Source organism: Castor canadensis, chromosome 9 (genome assembly GCF_047511655.1).
Source record: "Castor canadensis chromosome 9, mCasCan1.hap1v2, whole genome shotgun sequence".
Lineage (NCBI taxonomy): Eukaryota > Metazoa > Chordata > Mammalia > Rodentia > Castoridae > Castor > Castor canadensis.
This window is the reverse complement of record NC_133394.1, coordinates 19,842,682-19,864,180: the sequence shown is the minus strand read 5'-3', so window position 1 is coordinate 19,864,180 and position 21,499 is coordinate 19,842,682. Positions and strand designations below refer to the sequence as shown.

The following is a 21,499-nucleotide window of genomic DNA, read 5'->3' as shown; positions in this document are numbered from 1 at the left end:
AGAAAATGTTAGTATCATTCCTTTGTATTGTCATCATTGGCGGATGGCTTATATCAGAGGTCTGTGGCTTTTTTTTTTTTTTTTTTTTTGCAAAAGGCCAGTAAGATTTTTGGCTTTGTGGACCATGTAGGCTCTGCTGCAGCTACTGAGCTCTGTATTATGAAAACAGTCATGACTTGAATGAATGAATTGGCATGACTCTGTGTGTGTGCATGCATGCACATATGTGTATGTCTGTGTTTTGTGGTACTGGGAGTTCATCAGGGCCTGGTTCATACTAGACAAAGCCCTCTATCACCTGAGCCACATCTCCAGCCCTTTTACTCACATTTTGCTTTTTGAGATAGGGTCTCACTAACTTTGTCTGGAGTAGACAACTCTTGGTCCTTACCTCCTAGTAGCTGAGATTACAGGCATGTACCACATTCCAGTTTATGACTGTATTTCAATAAAATCTAATTTAAAAAGAATAGTGAATCTAGGTTTTTACTATTACAACAGTACCACAGTAAACATTGTGCATATAGCTGATTGCTAATATATACATTTTAGCTTATGTAAACTTTTAGAACAAAATTGCTGGAGCTTTTAAGCCACTTACTCTATTAAAATTATCATTTGCCTCAAATTCTTTTGTAGTTATATGAAGAATTTTATCTTTGTGTGTCTAATCATTGAAATCTTAACATAATTGCTTTTTATTTTTTCTTTTAAATAATACTAGTATAATCTATTAAGATTGCTATCATTTTAATGAACCTATTTATTCTATGCACTGTTCTGACTTTTTTTCTTTTTAACTCATCCTTAAATGACAAAAATATTCACTTAGTACTGTAAGTCAAGTAATATCTCCATTCAATAGATGAGAAAACTGAAACTGTCTAATAAGTTAATTCTTCTAATTTTCTTGGTGAATATGGTAAAGCTGGCATTTAATCTGTGGGCTTTCTAATCTTGCTCATAGTAGCTATTCTTTGTACTATCTTTTGTTGCCTGTATAAACTTTTTTCTTATGAACTTAACATTTTTCTACTGCTAGTATATTCATTTTCTGGAGGGTAAGTCTGGGAAATATTACTGTCAACATTTCTTTTTCTGAAGAAATATAGTCAGAGTTTCAAAAAATTGACCTACTTACAAGTTTTTGTAGCATAATTTTATTTATGAACTTAGAATTTCCTGGGTAATCTCTTTTAAGATATTTTACTTGAAAGTTGCTATACAGATTATATAACAATTTTATTCATAAAAATTTAAAATATTCAGACTATTTCCTTGGTTTTTTTGTTTGTTTGTTTGTTTGAACTCAGGATTTCACGCTTGTAAAGCAGGCACTCTACCACTTGAGCCAAGTCTCCATTCCATTTTGGAGATGGGGTCTGGCAAACTATTTGCCCGGGCTAGCCTTGAACCTCAATCCTCCTGATCTCAGCCTCCCAAGTAGCTGGGATTACAGGTGTGAGTCACTGGCACTTGCTCCTTGTTTGTTCTTCATCTTTCTGTAAGCTAAGGGGTCACATCTCAGGGGTTTTTTTTGTGACTGAGAGGAGTATCCATAGTGCACCTACTTGTTCAGTTGGTACTTTTGACAATGATGACAAAAAGCAATATGGCAGCTTTCTTCACAATATTATGTTGGGTTCAGACTTTTCCTTCATTATTAAGTTATTGATCATTACAGACAAACCTCTATTCAAAATTTTAATCTGCTTATTCAGACATAGCTTAGTTTGTTGGGGTTTGTGTGTGTGTGTGTGTGTGAGATCTTCAGTTAGCTCAGGCTGTGTATAATTTTAATCCATCATGCCCCATTAGTGGACTTTTGACATGTTAAAACTTTTCAGCAGAGGTCTTCCAGAATTACTAAACAGTTGTATTATTTTTTTTTTTAGAAAGCAACATCTTCAACTATTTCTTCTACAATAAAATTTTCACTTGTTTGGAGACTTTGTATGTACTCCAAATTCAGACCATATTAAACTTAGTTGGCAAAGCAAATTTAGGAGTTATTACCCTCCTGAGTTTAGTACTTTAATACTCCCCAAACTCTCTAAGTTGAATGACTAATTTTAACATTTTACATCTACGTAAGAATAGGACATGCTCATTTTATAAAACATACATACATTTTTTTCTTCACAATTTCATAAACTGTTACTAATTCCACTGCTTGGAAATAATCATAATAATAGTTTAAAATACTGAATTATTGTTAAACAAAATTGGTACTTAAAATTTTAATGCACTACTAGTGTTTCTCCATGGCTACAAGAATTCAAAAGTTTGTAATCTCCCACATGAATGTACCATAATTTTTCTAGAGTTGTTGATTTGCATAGTGACCTTCTTTGAACATTTTCATACCTAAATCTTTAACCACATCATTATGCACACATTTCTACAAGGAAGATTGTTAGGTTGAGAAGTATGAATGTCACTAGGTTCTTAGTACATATTTCTAAATTATTTTCTAGAAAAAATGTACCAGTTAAAAAACAGTATGAGGAGCTTCTAATGTTAAACAACAAAGAAATTATTTTAAAGCAAATTTGTTCCAACCATGGTAAAGTTTATGGACGTCATTGTATCATTGTACTTACACGTTTATTCTAGCTTTTCTATCAAATGAGTTTCTTTTCATTTTGAACAAAAAGCAATAAATGCTTATACGTAAGACTTCATTAGGTAAAAGCATAAATAGATCAAAAAGTTATTTTTTCATGGTTATCTTATTTTTTCTTCTTGCAGACAATATTTGCAATAGATTTGTCATCTGTATTATTTCCAACTGTAATTTTCTTCTCCTCTCCTAGTTTGAAACTGTGCTCTATGTTTTTATCTAAACAGATAACCCAGATGTGTGAATTTTTTTTCAAAAAAATTGTTAATTCAACATTATTTTAAACTGCTAGTCTTATGGCTGTCTAAATTTTTATTTGCCACATTATACTTTAACATTTCTGAATTTTAGTGAGATATTTTTACAGTATAAATGACAGCCTCTTCCAAAGTGTATTGCTATTAATAATCTCTACTATGAGAGTACTTCTCATGCTAGCAGGAGCAGCTGCCAGAAATACTTGCCTATTTCTTGTAGCACTATTACTTAGTCTAACATTTCTGTCATACTTTTGCCAATCAGCCCCAATCTAATTTACCTCTTTCTTTCTTTCTTATTTATTTATTTATTGTTTTATTATTCATATGTGCATACAAGGCTTGGGTCATTTCTCCCCCCTGCCCCCACCCCCTCCCTTACTACCCACTCTGCCCCCTCCCTCTCCCCCCACCCCCTCAAACCTCTTTCTTTTTTAAAATTCTAGCTTAGCCATGATTAATTCTCATTTAAAGTAATTGTAGCAAGTCTGTTCTTCTAAAATGTCTTGATGCCCAAAAGGGATTGCATGAAATTCAACATCTGTTTCAAGGAACTCTGAGCTGAGTAGAAAGAAATACATGGATATCACCTCAACATGTAGAAATATAAAGTTTGTTGAAAGGTAGCATCATACTCACCTCCCATATTAGTCTATTTGGCATCCATCAGTTGTTCCAGATCCTTTCCACAGCCTCATGGTCCACCTTTTCCCTCTGGTGAAACCCTCCTCCAGGCACTGCTTTCATTTAATGTTGCCCTCATCCATGGTAGTGAAATTTAACTGTATATCTTTGCATTACCCTTGGGCCTTAGGCATATTCAGACTGTTCAGTAGTGTTATGTGACAACTTTGTATAGATATTTTGTCTCCTCACTTAGATTATAAACTCATAGAATTCACTTGTTTTTAATATCTTCATAATCTATGCAAAATGCAGGAGAAAGATAGTATGCATTTTGTATGGCTGATTTGCTGAGGTGTCTGTTAAACCTAGAAAATTCTTTAAGGAGTTTTTGTAGTGTTCGAATATGGCATGTTTTGTTTACTAAATGCTTTTAAATGATTGTGCAGCTGTGATTTTGAATATTTCATTTTCTAAATTTAACTAAACTCAGATACAGTTTGACACTTAGTTTTAAAAGTAACTACTACTTACCAGTTTTTAAAATGAAGGAGAAATAAATATATAGTATTGTCGTTTAGGAGGTACTTTTGAGAGTCATTTGGGAGGTACAAGGGCTTGGAAAATGTCAGAAAATACTGAAATAAAGAAAACATTATATTTTTTGGAGAGAAGGAATAATAGCATAGTGGTATGAGCAAATCTAGAGAGGGGTTTTGATAGGGTACCTAATTCTTAAGTGAAGAAATGAAGACATTTCTTCCTTAGCTTCTCTTTGCACACATATGTTCCATTGGAGCTTGGAGAATGTTGACATTTTCAGATCCTTTGATGTCCCTATGATCACCAGTTGCCTTTATCAGTAAAGGAATTAATTATTGTCAGTTACCACAATCAGACCATTCTGTCAGTCTTTTTCTTCCTCGGGATATTGTATGCATCATACATAAACATGAGTAAACAATATAAATCACATGTTTTCTTAAGAGCATACTGTCTGTAATGTGCAAGGCACTGGCTATAAATAAAAAGCTGATCACCAGTGTGCATGGCTGTGCAAGAATGAAAACAACAATCCTTCAATGGTAAAACCACAAACCATTATAATACAAAAAGATAATTGCTTAAATGGACCTATGCATAAAGTATTACGGAAGGACAGGGGCATCAAGGTTTCATTGTAAATGGTTAAGGAAAGCTGCATAGTAACTTGGAGTTTAGCATGGTGTTTGCTAAGCAGATGATTAGAGGATTTATACATAGGGAACTTGTGTCATTGCTTGAGCACATTGTTTCACATTAATTATACTGCTGCAAATTTCCCATTTGTATCTTGCCATCAATTTTTTAACATTAATGTCATTAAAAATAATATTGAGCTCCTAGAATGGAGTTGGGAACTTTTGTAGAACCACGAATATAATAGAATTAGAGAGACAAAAGCCATGTTCTCATGTACCATAAATTCTAGTTTGAAATACAGAAAACAAATATTTAATGTTTTGATGAAAATAAAACAGGTTAATAGAAGAGTCTATTAGGTATGCAGGGGAGGCACATCTCTAAGTAGTTCCATATGAAAACCCATAAAATACTTAAAATACTTAAAATACTCCCACGAAGGGGGTTGAGTCATTCCTGTTTTATAGGTGAGGAGTCTGAGGCATACAAAGGTTTCATAGTTTGCACCCCAGAACTAGTAAGTCATGTGGCCTGGATTCTTACTTGGGTTCCAGAGTTAAAATCACTGCTGTAACTGATATGGAATAAAGGCTTACTGAGTAAACATGCTGTTTGTTGGCTTCAAAATGTTTTTAGTGGTTAACTTTTCCATATAATCCTGGAATTCTAAATACAATTCTCACCTTCACACAGTTTATGATGATCTCAATATCTGATTACAGATTACATTGCTTTCTACATGTTTCTGCCATCAAGTGATTTAGTATTGGGTTGTGCCTCAGTTGTCAAATATGTACAAAAGCAAATTAGCACATGATTTGTAAATCTACAACTACATCATTTGTACAACTTTTACATTATCCTTTTTGTTAATCGGTAACAATGTGTATGAATGGTTTAATAATTTTAACAACAAAGACCAGAGCTATTTAAATTTTTAGCTTATGTTTACAGAAACAAACTGACTATTAAAGCTTGTAGTATGGAAATCAGATGAAAAATATGCTAAAAATAAACTTGGAAATAAGTTCCTGGCAAGGTAAATAGCATGAAATAAATCCTCAATCTTTGCTGTAGACCAAAATCTAATATGTCTGAAACTAAAAGTTTTAAATAAAACTAGCTTAATGAGACTACAAGATGGCCACCTTTATTATTTACCTGAATATTCACATATTTTGCTGTAGAAATATTACTGTGTAGTATACCGAAAGTGTTTTTTGGTACACAGTACATGTACCATATTACCTTTCTAAAATCCAAACAATTCTGAATTTAGGAACACAGCTGTCTCCAAAATTATGGCACTAATTCTCCAGACCTTTGAACTTTACAACTGTCACTGACAAATAAAAAAAAAAAAAAGGAATACACTTGGAAATGTCAGAGTAGTGTAACTTTACCTTAAGTCTCTGTGTATATACATATTTAAATGCCTTAAAGCATACATTACATAGTTGAGTGCCTAAATTTTATTAACCTATTTGCAGTCAACTCCATATAACATGATGATTGTTTGGAGCTCATATATTTTCCTTCAATGATTAAGATGCAGCAGATTTATACTTCAAATAGGGAAGAGAAACAGTTTTAAATTCCCATTACACATGAGTATTGCTAAATTAATTTTTATTTGCTAATATAGATTATGCATTTTCCCTGTGTGTGTGTTGATGATATTACAAAGATAAATAAGGTAGAGTACCTTTTCTTAAGGAGACCACAGTTGCCTTTCTGTCTCTGAGAGATGCATCTCATTGTCCTCATTGCACGATGGTACATGTCTGTAATCCCAGCTTGGGAGACTGAGGCATGAGGATCTTGAGTTCCAGACCAGCCTGAGCTGTTTACTAATACCCTGTTTCAAAAAAAAAAAAAATCACTGGACACAGTGGCTCACTCCTAATAATCCCAGCTACTTGGGAGGCAGAGATCGTGAGTATTGCAGTTTGAGGCCAGTCTTGGCCACAAATTAGGGAGACCCCATCTTAGCAAGAAAGCTGGATATGATAGTGTGTGCCTGTCATCCCAGCTACATGGAAGGTGTAAATAGGAGAAGCATTGTCCAGGTCAGCTCTGGTAAAAAAATGTGAGACCCTGCCTGTAAAATAACTAAAGCAAAGAGAGCTGGAGTTCAAACCCCAGTACCACCAAAAAACAGCAACAACAAACAGGAACATTGGTTCATTCATTCAATAAATAACATTAAATAAGCTAGGCATAGTTATAGGCACTTAGGATGCCTTAATTTACAAAACAAACCTTAACTTTTGTGTTAACGTTTTAGTAACCCTGAGAATTCTGCTTAGGCCTGATGTAGGGAGTTCAGTTTATGCCAATATATGATGTGTCATTAGACTCCTTTATTAAGTTATGCACTTTTATTTCTAAATCAGTTAGTGATAGTATTTTACAAAATAACTGTGCATGTCTGTTCATGTACATAGATGCACACTGCTTGATTTGATATTATCTTGATGAACTTTTTGAAATGTATAATCTTTTTCAAATAATGCTAGCTAATGCTTAAAGATTATACACAATCCCATCTTACTCTGTTTTTCGTTTTTTGGTTCTTAGAGTCTTTAATATTAGGACAATCCAGTGATTTGTTCTTGGTCAGAAGTGGAGTTAGTGGCTCTGCCCTTGTCTTGCTGTGAAAAGTTGCATAAGTTGTGTCTCACATATAAACCTGTTAAATAGTAGTAGATGCAATCTAAGATTTCTTTTAAATGTGATTTAAATTTTATTACTGAGGTAATAGAAAAGACCGCCATTTTTAGGTAGGCCAATGGGTATTCTACATGTTAGTAGTTATAATTCAGTTATTTATTTCACAGGTACATATTGGTGCAACATATCTCTTTATTTGTATATATACTGTGTTTTATTTCTAGGATGTGAAAGGAAAAGTCTTCAAAACAAGTTTTTTTTAAAATTAATAAAGTGTTCCTGGGCTAGGAATGTAGCTCAGTGACAGAGTGCATGCATGATACCCTGGATTTAGTCCCTAGGCCTGTACAAAAAAGTAAAATAAAGTTGGCTTTTGAGACTTTGGTAATAATGTGTGTATATGTAAGCACATATGTATATATATATATATATATATATATATATATATATATATATATATATATATGTATTAAAATTTATTTGGGTATAGAGAAAAAAATCCTTAGTCAACAGTATTTCTCAAACATTAATACAATTTTTATAATTCCCTTTTCCTACACTGAACATTTTCAGTGCTATTGAACTACAAATAGCAGACTTCTCATCAGGAGAGCAGCCATTTCTCAAGCACATACTACCTATTATATTAGCATTACTTATACATTTGTTTTTCTTTGAGAGATAGAATATTTATAGCCATTTGGTGGCAGGAATATTTACTTATTTATTTATTTATTTAGGGTGGCGGCACTGGGGTTTGTTCTCAGGGCCTCACACTTGCTAGGCAGGCACTCTCCCACTTGAGCCCTCTGCTAGTCCTGGTCATAGAAATTCTTAAGTGTAGGTTGTGGCTAACAGCATCACATTGATCCACTGTATCTGTCAGATACTGATGTAAATAGTTAACTTGAAACATAATTTTATGGTGGAATTCCATGTATGTGTTCTTTGGAATTTACTTAAAACTCAACCAAGATTTTTAAGTTGAACCTTCTTCCTGAAATACAGAAATGAAAAAACCAAGACAGAAAAGGTTAAATATTGATTCCAAAAGCATGTGGCTAGTTAGCTGTTTGTTTTTGTTTATCTCATATGGTGGTAGAGAGATCTGTTTTGAGAGGAAAAAATAATATGGTAATGTTGACTAAAATTCTGTTATCTTAAATTTCTTTTCCTTTAATAATCTTGAATGTGAAAGTTGAAATGTATTAGTTATTCCTGTGTCTAATTGCATTTTTATGTGTGGGTGATTCAGAATGGTTACTTGGGAACAATTTAAGCTTGAGTAGCTTTTCAGTAATCCACTGAAGGCTCTGCATTATCACTTTAGATTTTAGAATGTCATTGTTACTACTATTATGAACATGCAGGGGCAGTATAGTACTGTTTTTGCAAATCTTGTTTCAATTTGTGGGTTTTTAACTCCTAATGTTACTGTTAAAAGTTTGCTCTTTGGGAAAATACAATTGTGTATCTTACTTTTTAAAGAATAGTTAATGCTGCTTCATTCAGTTTGATTCAAGTTCTTAGGTGTATTATAAGAAAAAGCTCTTACATTACAAGAGCTTATGGCCTTGGTTCATATTTCAACTTGAGGAACATATTAAGTTAGTTAAAAGAAAAACTGTGTTTTGTAGTTAGAAAATAAAAATGAAAATAAAATTTGTGAAGATATGAAAAGTACTAAGATCAGTGCAATTTTGCTCTGGCTTATTCTGTACTAAATAAATTCTAAATGAATGGGATTTTTTTCAACTTGACAAGCAAACAAAATTTAGTTACTAAACAGTCTTATTTTAGTTGGTAAATACTATTTTTCAGTATCAAAACAAGGTTACTGCAAAGTTTATTACAAAGTTTAGTAGCTTTTATCTTACACTTAGTACAACTGAGCAGTTATTTCTTCATATATTTATTTGTTGTGTTCAATACCTCCTAAGATCCAAGGCCTGCTGTAAGCATGTGAAGTACAACACTGAGCAAAGCAGACATAAATCCTCACCTTCGTAGAGTTCATATCAGAATAACAGAGTGTTAAAGAGCATGGATAATGGAGCCAGGTAGACCTGGTATAAGTTCTCAGTTCTGCCACTTACTAAGCATCATCTGTAAAAAATGACAGTATTAGTAATACCTACCTCATAGGATTATTAAAAGGCAAAATGTAATGACCTGTAGGAAGTAGGCCTATGTAATAGGAACTCACTATCAAGAAGTGCAGTAGGCCTATGTAATAGGAACTCACTATCAAGAAGCGCACATAAGACATTTTAGTTGAATGGGTAAAAATTATTAATGTTTCCGATATGATAGTATTTCTTACTTTTACCTAGAGTTAGTGTTTTGATTTTTTTTCACTTTTATTTTTTTCAAATTGTGAAAGAAAAAGGATAGCACCAATTTTGAATAGTCAATTTTTTAAACAGTTTCTGTTGTGACAGTTAATTTTCCCTAAACAGAAAGATACTGTACATGAAAAGTTAATGTGATTTAGTTCTACTCCTTTTATGTAGATTCATTCAGTGTAACTGCCAAACATAAAAATTAACCCCATTATGTCTGTGCCAATGAAGAAAAATTACATATGACACATAGGTATTTTGTTTGGACAGTCTCAGATGTTCAGAATAAATGTGTTAGCCTCAAATGCCATTAAACTAGAATTTTTAAAAGTGCTAGAATTAAAATAGTTATGTATTTGTGTATTATGTTAGCTGCTAAAATGTCTAGTAAATAGTTTCCATTATGATTCAAGTTCTGACATTTTTTCTTTCCCTACAGTCCCTCCAAATTTGATAATAAAGAAATGGAACATACTTGTTGGTATCTGTGAAAATTATCAAAATTGGACTCATTATTATAGAAGAGCAAAGACTTTAAACATTTAAGGAATTGACTCAGATTTTGACAAAAGTATTTAGAAATTTAGACCTTTCTCTGGTTCCCTGTGTTCTCTCGGTTCTTTTTATTTTCAATCATGTGGAAACCCTATACTTAACATATTTATATGTATAGGCAACCCCCCCCACACACAGATGGTCCACACAGATACTCACAAATAAAATTCTAATCCCCACCCCTGTTTAATAGCTTATCAGCTATGTTCATGCTGCAACTGCTTCCTCGAGGGGAAGTGTTATTCTGCCATTTCCATATTAGCTTTGTTACCATGCAGTATATTTCAGCTGCTCATACTCATTACCATACAGCTGGTATGTAGAGAAGAGAAGGAAGCAGGCAGAAGTTGCACTGGATACAAGAATAAGGAGCTCTTTTTGCAGATGGGGTGCTGGCAGATGGGGCATGTGTTTAAACAGGTTGTACTAATAACAAAATGCATTAAAAGTCGTTCTGAGAAAGTCTAAGGTCAGTGTCATGAATTCAGAATTTGAGAGGTTGGTCAGCTTTATGTAGACCTTTTTAGAATATTAATTAATAGAAAAAAGTTATACATAGAAACCGCAACATCCTCTAAAAACATTGGATGAGTCTTTTTAAAAGTATATTCTGTTTTACTTTAATGTTATTTTAAAAATGCTAATGTAGTTAGGGTTGTCAATTTGTGCTGTCATAGTCCTAAACGTATGCACTTAAAATTCCAAGAATGTATTTATATATAAAAGTATATATGCTTTGAAAAAATACAAGAACTTTATGCAGCTTCAATATATAATATTAAAATACTTACTAAAAGAGAAAAACCAAAGAAGATTTGGGAATCTGTATATATAGTGTTGACTACATTGAAGATTAAGTGAGGTATATAGCATTTGTGCCCAAAGTTAGAAGTGAATGGTATGTCCAGGAATGTATCTTTTCTTAAAATTATTCCTTGCTTATTTTGCATACCCACAAAGCCAAAGTGAATGAGATATAGTTGCAATAACTGTTAATACTTTTTTAAAAAAAAGTATTTCAGTGGGATTGTAGTCCTTTTGTCCCTTTTAATAACTGTAGTGTTTCTTTATACATTCTGTCATTCTGTCTCAATGGGAGAAGGTGGTAAAAAGCAACTAACTAAAATAAAGCAGGGCAATTATATGTAAAATATGCAGTATTTAATTTTAATGCAAGTAGAACTCCTGTTCTGTTCATAGAGATTAAGATACATGGATGTACATTATATGTAATAAATACAGATAGCTAGGGGTTTTTTGTTGTTGTTTTTTGAGCTTATAACGCTTGGTAACCCAGAAACTTTCATGCTTCAGATTCTTATTAGTGAGGTAAAGTTAAAAAATGCTGTCTGTCAAATGAATACCTGTGAGTAAATAAAATAATTTAAATGAGATCTGTGGGATTAATAAGCATTGTTAAAATCTATATTCCTTTTGATAGTGAAAGCTTATATTCTGTTGGGCATTTTTAAAGGTACAGAAAGTCCCAAATTGCGCTGTTTCACTTTCATTACATGTCAAACTGTATTTCCTTCCAGTTTAATTTATTAAATTGGATAAACACCTAGATATTTTATTGCTTTTTCCTGAGGGGAAATATATAGATGTGTAAAATTACAAATAACATAATGTAATAACAAAATAATAGATACATAGAATGTATTATTCACCCATATTATCTCTTCTTACTCTATTTTGAGTTTTTCAAATTTTGTTGAAAATTAACATTTTAAAATAATTTCTGTAGTTCTGTCATTGTTTGGTAAAGTATGTCTTACATTGCTAATAATCTCTAAATATTATTTGTTGATATCCTACCATGTATAGTAAGCATGTGAGGAGCTGAGATACAACAAGAATCAAAGTTGAAATGGTCCCTGGTCTCATGGAACTGACAACCTAATGGGGAAAGCAGACAAATAATTGTTGCTCTCGGACTATGGTGAGCTTTGACTTCACTGTGATTGACATCTTTAGAATGGATAGGAGTAAAAGGAAATTGGAGAAGGCCCACGTACAAATGTTTCACATATTTTCACCTCCAACCCAGACCTTCCTTTTGAGCTTCAGAGCCAGTTGGATCGTGGTATCCTCATCTGGATGTCTCAAAGATACCTCAAGACCCTCCTCACCCCTGTATCCTAGAAGACAAGAATAAATAAATGAAAAACCAACCCTTATGCGTGACATTAGTTACCTTCTATCCAGTTACACAAATAAGAAATCTGATTCATCTTTGGGTACTTCCTCTCTTACTTCCCATGACCAATCTGTCACCAATATGTCCTGTCAGTTTTATGCCCTGTATGTCTCTTAACTATTAACTCCTGTGCATCTCTGTTGCTACCCAGTTATTCCAAGCTGCCATTATTTCTTCCCTGGTCTAGTGAAATAACTTGCTCTCACATGGCCTCTCCATAATCATTTTCATTTACTTACATTCTGAATGATTCAGAATGATTTTTCAGGAGATAATATCTGATTTTTTTTTTTTATTGACATCCTCCATTAGCTTTTCATTGCTCTTAAGTAAAGATCAAAATCCTTTAGGAGATCTTGCAGAATCTAGTCCTTGCATACACTTCTGTGTCCTCATTTTGCACCCATCCAGGTTGGTTTCTGTTCAAAGAGAAAAAGGCTTCTCCGAATCCAATGGCTAGATAAAAAATAACAAGACACCATTCTAACATTCTGTAGCATTTACCACAGTTGAAGTTTTGCTTTAGAATAAAGGTATAGATAGGACAACAAAGTACAGGACAGAATTACAGAGACATATGCATGTATTAACATTGATATTTACCGTGAGGCAGTAATAACCACACATAGGTCAAATTGGCATTTATTAAAGATGGACTGGTTCTTAGAAAAAGGTTTTATGTGATAAAATAAAAAAATAGGGTCAAAGCCAGGTGCGATAGTGCATGCTTGTAATCCCCATTGCTCATGAAGTTGAGATAGGAGGATTGTGAGTTTGAGGCCAGCCTGTACTATGTAGAAAGACCTGCCTCAAAACAAAAAAAGAAAGAAGGAAGGAATGGAGAGGTAGGGGGAAGGGAAGATAAGGAAAGGGAAAAAGAAAGAAAAACAGAGGCAAAGTTAGGGGATGGTGGTCCATGCCTATACCAGCCAGCACTGAGGTGACTAAGGCAGGAGGATTGGAACTTCCTGCCGTAGTGAGACCCTTTCTCAAAAAAACAAAAACAAAAAGCAAAATGATAACCACATTTATACTCTGTATGTACATAAATGTTATATATGTGTCCATATGAAAAATTCTGTGAACAATATGTTTGTGCTACTTAGTTAATCAAGTATTTTTAGGCTGTGTATGAAACCAAAAATACTCAAAATCAAGTGGAAGATATTGTCCCCTTTAAGGGTATTTGGGTTGGTATAGTCAACAAAGCATTTAAAGCAGTTTCTCAGCCAAGTGACTTGGTCAGTTTTCTGTAGGGTTCAGATCATTTTGGTGGAAATGAAAAACTTCATAGCTTCTTTGAAAAGACATTTCACTTGAGGTCCATTGGTATATTCTGATCTCAGCTTTCTTTCATTATTTTATGTTTTAAGGAAATAAAGCATAGGACCATGATGGATGAGGGCAGGAGTGAAAGTTCTTAGAGGAGCCTGGAAAAGGATGCACACCCCTGTGTTGTGAGGACCTATCTTCAGGCACTTTCCCACTGTGCCTACTGATGATTACCTAGCACGCATATTTGAAATGTCAAGGGCACTAGGAGCAGTTCCTAACCCAGGCAGCGTTGGTGATAGGGTATCAACTCTTGTCTAGTTGGTTCTGGTAAATTCCCAGAATTAAAGCACATTCAGTGCCTCATTTATCCCTGTCTTGGTATCTGCAGTGGCCCTCGTATAGATTTCTTCCATACAGGACACATTTTTGCATACCAATGCAGCCCAGAAAACATCCTGTAATTTTTTTTTCCTGAAATCAGTAACATCTTAGAATTTTTGAACTACCAATCTCTCTTGTCTCGTATATATTTCGTTTTATATAAACTAGACTCCAAGATGCTCCTATATCCACTATTTTACTTTAACCAGTTGTATGACTTTGGGAAAATTACTTAAACTCTGTGCCTCTCTTCTCATGTAAAAAAGTAGAGATATGGTACTTTCTTCACAATGCTGTTAAACAGCTTCAGTGAGTTAGTCTAAGTAAAACACTTAAAAGAGTGACTGGCTTATGGTAAGTGTTCTTCTCTGTACATTTCATTTTCCTAAGAGAACATCTTTTTAAAAAGGAGTTGCTTAAACTGAGGCCAATAGGAAAAGGGGAACAGGTACTAGAGAAAAGGTTAGATCAAAAAGAATTAACCTAGAAGGTAACACCCACGCACAGGAAATCAATGTGAGTCAATGCCCTGTATAGCTATCCTTATCTCAACCAGCAAAAACCCTTGTTCCTTCCTGTTATTGCTTATACTCTCTCTACAACAAAATTAGAAATAAGGGCAAAATAGTTTCTGCTGGGTATTGAGGGGGTGGGGGGGAGAGGGAGGGGGCGGAGTGGGTGGTAAGGGAGGGGATGGGGGCAGGGGGGAGAAATGAACCAAGCCTTGTATGCACATATGAATAATAAAAGAAAAAGAAAAAAAAAAAAGAAAAACCTAGAACAAAAAAAAAAAGGAGTTGCTTAGTCAAACTTGAATAAAGTTACAGCATCTTTGATAGTGGGCAATGAAGGAGTACTCAAGTCAATTTAAAATTTAGTTTTTATTTTCCTTTTATTCTTTTGGTTTAAAATATTACAATATGAGTTTCCTAAAAATATTTATCTCTTCTTTATAGCACTGATTGTCATGTGGATTGATTAATTCATTTAGTAATTATATTTATTTGTCATTTTTTGACTTTTATACCCTTCCTCTCTGAATTGAGAGTCCTTCCAGGATAGAAACTGCTACATCTTGCTCAGTTTTGCTTTTTTTTTTTTACTTAGTACCTGGATTTCACTAACCTTGGCTAAATGCTTCTCAAATGTGGTGGATCTTGATCCAAAATAATAATAATAATGTTTGAATCTCTGCTTATTTTTCCCTTTTTTGCATTGTTTAGAAAATAGAGAATCATTATATGGCTCAAAGGGTTCATTTGGATGAAACTGATGTTATAATGGAATGTGGGGTTAGAGGCTCACTATAAATTATTCTCACATAATTACCTTTTCCTATGCTACCTGTATGTAAACAAATATAATGAATTTCACAAAGCTAAAGTCTCTGAAATAAATGGATTAGTGGGGATAAATTACATCTTAGTGTAGCAAAATCTGTTTGTTTGAACTGTTCAATAAAAGCCATATGGGTAAACATATCTTAGAAAATACCATTCAGTCTTCATGTTGTGAGCAATGTATCTTCCTTGATTCCTGAAAAATATTCTAAGTATTTTCTTAATATGCTATTTTGGCTCATGATAGAATATTTTAAAAGAAGAGCTTAAAGTGAAGGAGTATTTGTACGTGTATGTATACTTTAATCTTAAGAGTTAACAAAATACCATGATTTTTAAGATTATACTAACTTTCTACATCTTTATGGTAATTTTGAATTTATATCCTAGTGTAGATTTTAGCCTTACAGAATTTTTTTTATGTCAAATTGTGGACATACATTGACTCATGAACTTAAATTTAGAAAAATTGAGTTTTAGTTTATCAAAGTGCTGTCAAATCACCAGTTCTCAATAGACAGTTGTATACACTTGTTCAACCCAGAGCAGCTCTTAGTTTGTGATGTGCATTTGTTCAGCAGCCAACATTCTGTCATTACATGTGATGTAATGACATCTTGACCACTGGAAAACTCATATTGCCCCACATAAAGAACCTTTTAAAGCCATGTATCAAGTATGAAAAACTTTCCCATTTTTAGACATTTGGGGCCTTGAGTATAAATAATAAACATTTTTACAATTTGTGGTAATTTTTTAAATTTATAATAAAATTAATTTGTAAATAAAATATTTCTATTATAAACTGTAACAAAGTGCTCCTAACTATACATTTTCGAATTAATAGTTTGGTTTGGTTTTGTTTTTTGAGACAAGCTCTCACTGTGTATCCCAGGCTGGCCCAGAATGCACAAACCTCCCAAGTGCTGGGATTACAGGTATGACTCACTATACCCAGCTTAAATTAATAGTTATTTTAAAAATATTTCCATCACAAGCAAAATTATGTCAAATTCTACATATGGCCCACCTATTTTCAGCAGTAACTCTTGGTATTCAGATTCTGTTTACCGAATTTTTAGCACCTTTGGAATCTCCTGAAAAGGTAGGGGGGATCATGTAAGCATAATGCTAGTCATATTATTCTGGATTTTTTTTCATAGCAAAGAATGCAATTTGTTATATTATACATATAGTAATTGCTTTAAAATGTAAATTGATGTTTCTGAAATGAATATTTAGAATCTTCTCCTTTAAACATAGTAGGGGCATGATTACTGGGTTCTTTTCTTGCTTGACAGTACATCAAACTTTTGAATACTTAAAAGAGCAAGTAATCTACACTAGAAGAAGTGAAGAATTTGATTAAAGATCACTATGATTGCATTTTTCTAAAGCAAGAATCTTTTAGTTTACAGTACCTGTTTCACTAGTTCTGTGAATGATGAGCAGTTTCTACAGGTTCAAAATGCTCTGTAGTAGAGTCTGTTTCTTAGAAATTGAGGTTAGACCTATTGGGGAAAGGGCTGGTTGTGGAGCAAGACAAAAACGTTGCAAGTAAGGTATACATTTTTCAATAGCAGAGGTCTTTTTGGCAACATGCTGGTAAGAATCAACCACTTGTGTCCCCACCTACTTCCCTGAGATATACTTTTCACTGGTATGAATGCCTGTTAAAACAGAAAGACCTCTTACTAGTCAAGTGTTTATAACTAAAATAAAATGTCAGCAGTCTTCATACCCACACAGTAAAGTTCTTATACAGAAAGACACAAGAGCTCTCAAATGGAAAGATGAGTCATGACAAGAAGCCCTTTTGAAGAAACCTTTACTAATAAGTTAAAGGACATTTTAACTCTTGTATTAAGTATTTGAATTAGGAGATACAGTACCACATGGGTTATCCCTAATGAATTTTTAAGGCCAGTGAATATCAGAAGTCTTACAGATGTTATTAATCCTACAAGTTAATAAGGATAATATTTCCACTTTATGCCAGGTCCACAGATGGGAATTTCACTCTTCCTTCTCAACACCTGCCAAACTTCGATCTTGTAAACTCAGAATGTCTTTCATGAAATCTTCACAGACGATTTAAACATGTTTCTTCATTTGCTGAATTTGACAATTCACGTTTAGTCAGATCCAGTTCTCTATTAGGTTCCTGCCTTGCCAGCTAGATTTTACGTATCTTAGGGGAGGAATGTTATTGTAATGTTTTTGTTGTTCTCAGAAGCATTTTGTAGACATTGGAATATAGGAGTTTATTTCTGAACTGATTGATTTTTAACCTTTGATTTTTCTGTTTCAGTCACTTTTTCCCTTATCAGTATTTGCCTCAGATTTCCTACCTACAGTAGAAGCATGGTTATATAAACCAAAGTAATCATTCCATAAACTGAATAATTAAGATTTCCCTGTAGTTTGCATGCATAATTATTATCTGCATAACATAACACTTTTCCCTTTCTTTAGCAATGTCTGATTTTTTTTTAGCTCACCTTGAGCCACCACATATCTAATGGAAATCAGAAAGAACTGTTGAACTTGAGGACCGGAGACCAAGGTCCTAAATATAACTGGCTGTTTAACCATGAGCAACACCTGCCTTTCCTTTCTCACCTAACAGCTACCATTTATAAGGTATTCACTATATCTCGCAATGACTTTGTAGGGCAGGTGGGTAAGGTTGGTGGCATTACTACTACCAGTTTATCAATCAGAGAAAACTGAAGCTCATAAAGGTTACTCAAGTAACTGAGGTTACACTCTGATAATGCAAAGCTGGTATTAAACCAGGGTATCTCTGGTTCTGATGGTCACGTTGCTCTCACTCACAAAGGAGAATTAGATGAAAAGACTTCCAGAATCACTCCGTAGCTTATGGATGGCTTAGGACCATGGCTTCATGGTACAAATGTTTTGTTGGTTAGTAGATAACTACTGCTTCTACTTTTTACCCTTTAAATATTTTTCCATCAAAACTTTGTCATAACTAATAGCTAATTTAAGAAATTAATTTCAGGTTTTTTTTACTTATATGGGCTTTATTATGAAATATATGATGTATATATTTATATATATATATATATATATATAAAACTGCAATCCTGTTCATTTCCCCCAAGAATTTTAAACAGTCCTTATAATGAATGTATAATATTGGTATGCTACATCTATGAAAAACTTTTCTCAACTCAGGTAAATGTATTTGATCATCACAAATAGTTCCAGTAAGTGCGGAATCGGGCAAAGAAAATAGAGGAGTGAATTAGGTTTCTAGGTCTTTACATTGAAGGAAAAGTGATTTCATTCTTCCTCCATGTTAAATTCTTTGTTGGGTAACATTTTCTGTTTTATTTTTCTTTAAATCAACTTTAGTTTTTGTATTTTCCATGATCTTTTCCTTACTTTACTGAAAGTATTACTGTAAGAATATATTTACAATAAAATTTTCTGTGGAAACATTTAGATACGAGTACAAGATACATAGTGGTAATTTATTTTGGATTTAAAGTATGAGGTGTTTAAATGAAATGCTTTCTAGATAAATCAGGGTAAACTCCAGGGTGACTTGCTTACTCGTCAAGTTAGTGTCCTGGTGTTGACTGTAAAGAATCAACAGTAAAGAATATTGATGTAGTATTAAGTCTCTGACAGCTCTACAGAAATACATATTTTAGAAGAGCAAATAAACAAAGCTTTGATTCTCATTTTCTTTGGCTGTGATAAATAGAATTGTTAGTTTTCATTATTGTGTGTAAATTCTAGATATATTGATTTTTATCTATCTGTAGATATATGTGCTTATGCATATGTTTTAATCTTTGAATTAATGTTGTAATTGAGTTGTGTCAAATCACCAGAGGTTGCATCTTTGTAAGGGGAGTTTTAAATGGCTTAAACTTGAAGAAAATGAAAAATACTGTTTTTTTGTTTGTTTGTTTTTTTTTTAAGTCTGAGCTGTATTTTCACTTGCAGTTTGATTTTCTGGAATTAGGATTCTGTATATTATTATCAGCATCCTTCTACATAAGTTTATTTTAAGCAAAGTTAAATTACATATTGTATGTAATGTTTGAGAGATTTTTCCTGATACATTAATATTATGATATTTGTTTACTTGAGAGTAATTTCAAACTAGATCTGGCTCATTTTCTTCTATTTTCTGTAGTCTCAAATCTTTCCTTTTTTTGGCAGTACTGGGGTTTGAACACAGGGCCTTATGCTTGGTAAGCAGGTACTCAACCACTTGAGCCACCAGCCCTCTCAGTTACTTCTTAGGACTAATTTTTATTGTGGGTTCTAAGTCAGAAGTATATATGCCTTATTCTGTCTTAGTTGACTATAAATTTAGTAGAAGAAAACAGTCTTAAATTATATACTGCCCGATATCTAACACAAAGTTGGAGCTAACTAAATTCTTAATAAATAAATGAATGAATGTAGGAAATATCTGTTGATCAATGCAGTCACCTATTTCTTGATGGTAGGCATGCATACTATTTTAATTGATAACACCTGTAATGGAACAGGTTCATTAACTTGCTAATTTTGGTTATGAGCTTTCTAGTAAGCATTCACATCCCAGAAAGTTAATGACAGTGAGTTAGTGAAGTTTCAAAAAGTTGTTTCAGCCTCAACATGCTTGACATTCCTTTCTTTGATGGCTGAAATTTTGAACTGTCTCTAAATTCTGTGCTCAAGGCAAGATAGTTAACCATGGTGGGTGGCTTCCTGTTCTTTTCCAGATTAGAGTGTTGTCATGATAATAATAAAATCACAGACATAGAAAAATAAAAACACATTCTCTTGGTATTATACAAAGCACATGTACTTTTTATTATTAGCAAGATAATGAAAAAATAGTATTCATAGTGTCCTTAACTAATTATAGTATGAATTTTTAAGTACTAAGTATAATATATTAAGAAATAAATCTACTCTATAATAATATATATATATTATTATATATTGTATCTAGCAAATAATGCTGTGGTTGTTGGTATTTGCTTGTATGGCCAATTATTAAAGCCTATTATTTGTTATGTCCCACTTTTCTGGATGAGCCCTACAAAGTAAGTTGAGTAAAATGTGAACCTGTAAGGAATAGACAGTAGGCATGAAAGATGTACAAAAATAATGACAGTGAGCTATGATAATAGAATAAGTAATAAAACTAGTAATAATAGAACAATAAGAGCTATATATGTGTAAGATGGAAAATAATGAACTTTGAGGGTTAAGGTAAGTAAAAGGACTCCATTACTTCTTCATGTTGATACAATCTATAATACTTTTCTGAAGTTACATGATTCACTGAAGATTTTATACTCTTCTCACTATTTATATTTTAATTTTTTGTTTCTGCCTGTGACCACAACTTGCTCTTCTGACAAGTTTTGTGATTTCAACCATTCGCCCCAAAGAGCCATTTCCCTTTACCAGCTCATGGGTTAATCAGTATACTTCCATTAACCCCCAGAGGCTTATCCACTGGGGCAGCACATCATTGTATCTTTGTTCTATTTTTTCTCAAGGTACTGCTGTCATCCATTTTTGTACACCTGGCCCAAAGGAATTGTGTAAAATGAGCACTGGGTCTGAGTTATCAAATGAACTATATTCCAGAACCTCATTATTGGTCATTTCCTTTGCTAATGGATTTTCAGTAATGCTTTTAGGTTGTCGTCAATATAAGAAATAATTTTTTACAGAATGGGAAAAAGTATTACCTGGCTAACATTACAAGAAAATTTTTTAATTATAATGAAAATATATTTATTTTCATTAATAAATAAATTATTTATTTGAAAATTATTATTTTTATTAAATTTTTTATTATTTTTATTATTTTATTATTTTTTATTATTAAATTATTATTATGAAAATACATTGAGATTTTCTAAAATTTTGGATGACTTGGATATAGTAGTTCACTAGCTAATCTTTTCAGTGAACTTGCTACTTAAAGTTGTAGTATAAGGCATAAATACTTTTTCAAAAAATAAGCTTATTAACGTAGATTATAGACTGATCTAAGATAT

The 21,499-nt window shown here is 33.0% G+C and overlaps 1 protein-coding gene and 1 long non-coding RNA gene across 6 annotated transcripts in view; both read left to right on the top strand.

Moving 5' to 3' along the window:
* Fbxw7 (F-box and WD repeat domain containing 7) overlaps window positions 1–21,499 on the top strand; it is a 181,854-nt gene that overhangs the window by 127,233 nt on the left and 33,122 nt on the right. For 3 of the 5 annotated variants that reach the window (XM_074041288.1, XM_074041287.1, XM_074041289.1), the window contains one exon: window positions 17,949–18,095. The exons of the other annotated variants lie outside the window; for them this stretch is intronic. In XM_074041288.1, the coding sequence (XP_073897389.1) occupies window positions 17,949–18,095 (147 nt within the window). The remainder of the gene's footprint in view (window positions 1–17,948; window positions 18,096–21,499) is intronic. 5 annotated transcript variants of the gene reach the window in all.
* LOC141410837 (uncharacterized) lies at window positions 7,842–12,430 on the top strand. The gene is made up of 2 exons (XR_012435610.1): window positions 7,842–10,725; window positions 12,084–12,430. It is a non-coding gene; the product is annotated as an uncharacterized lncRNA (long non-coding RNA).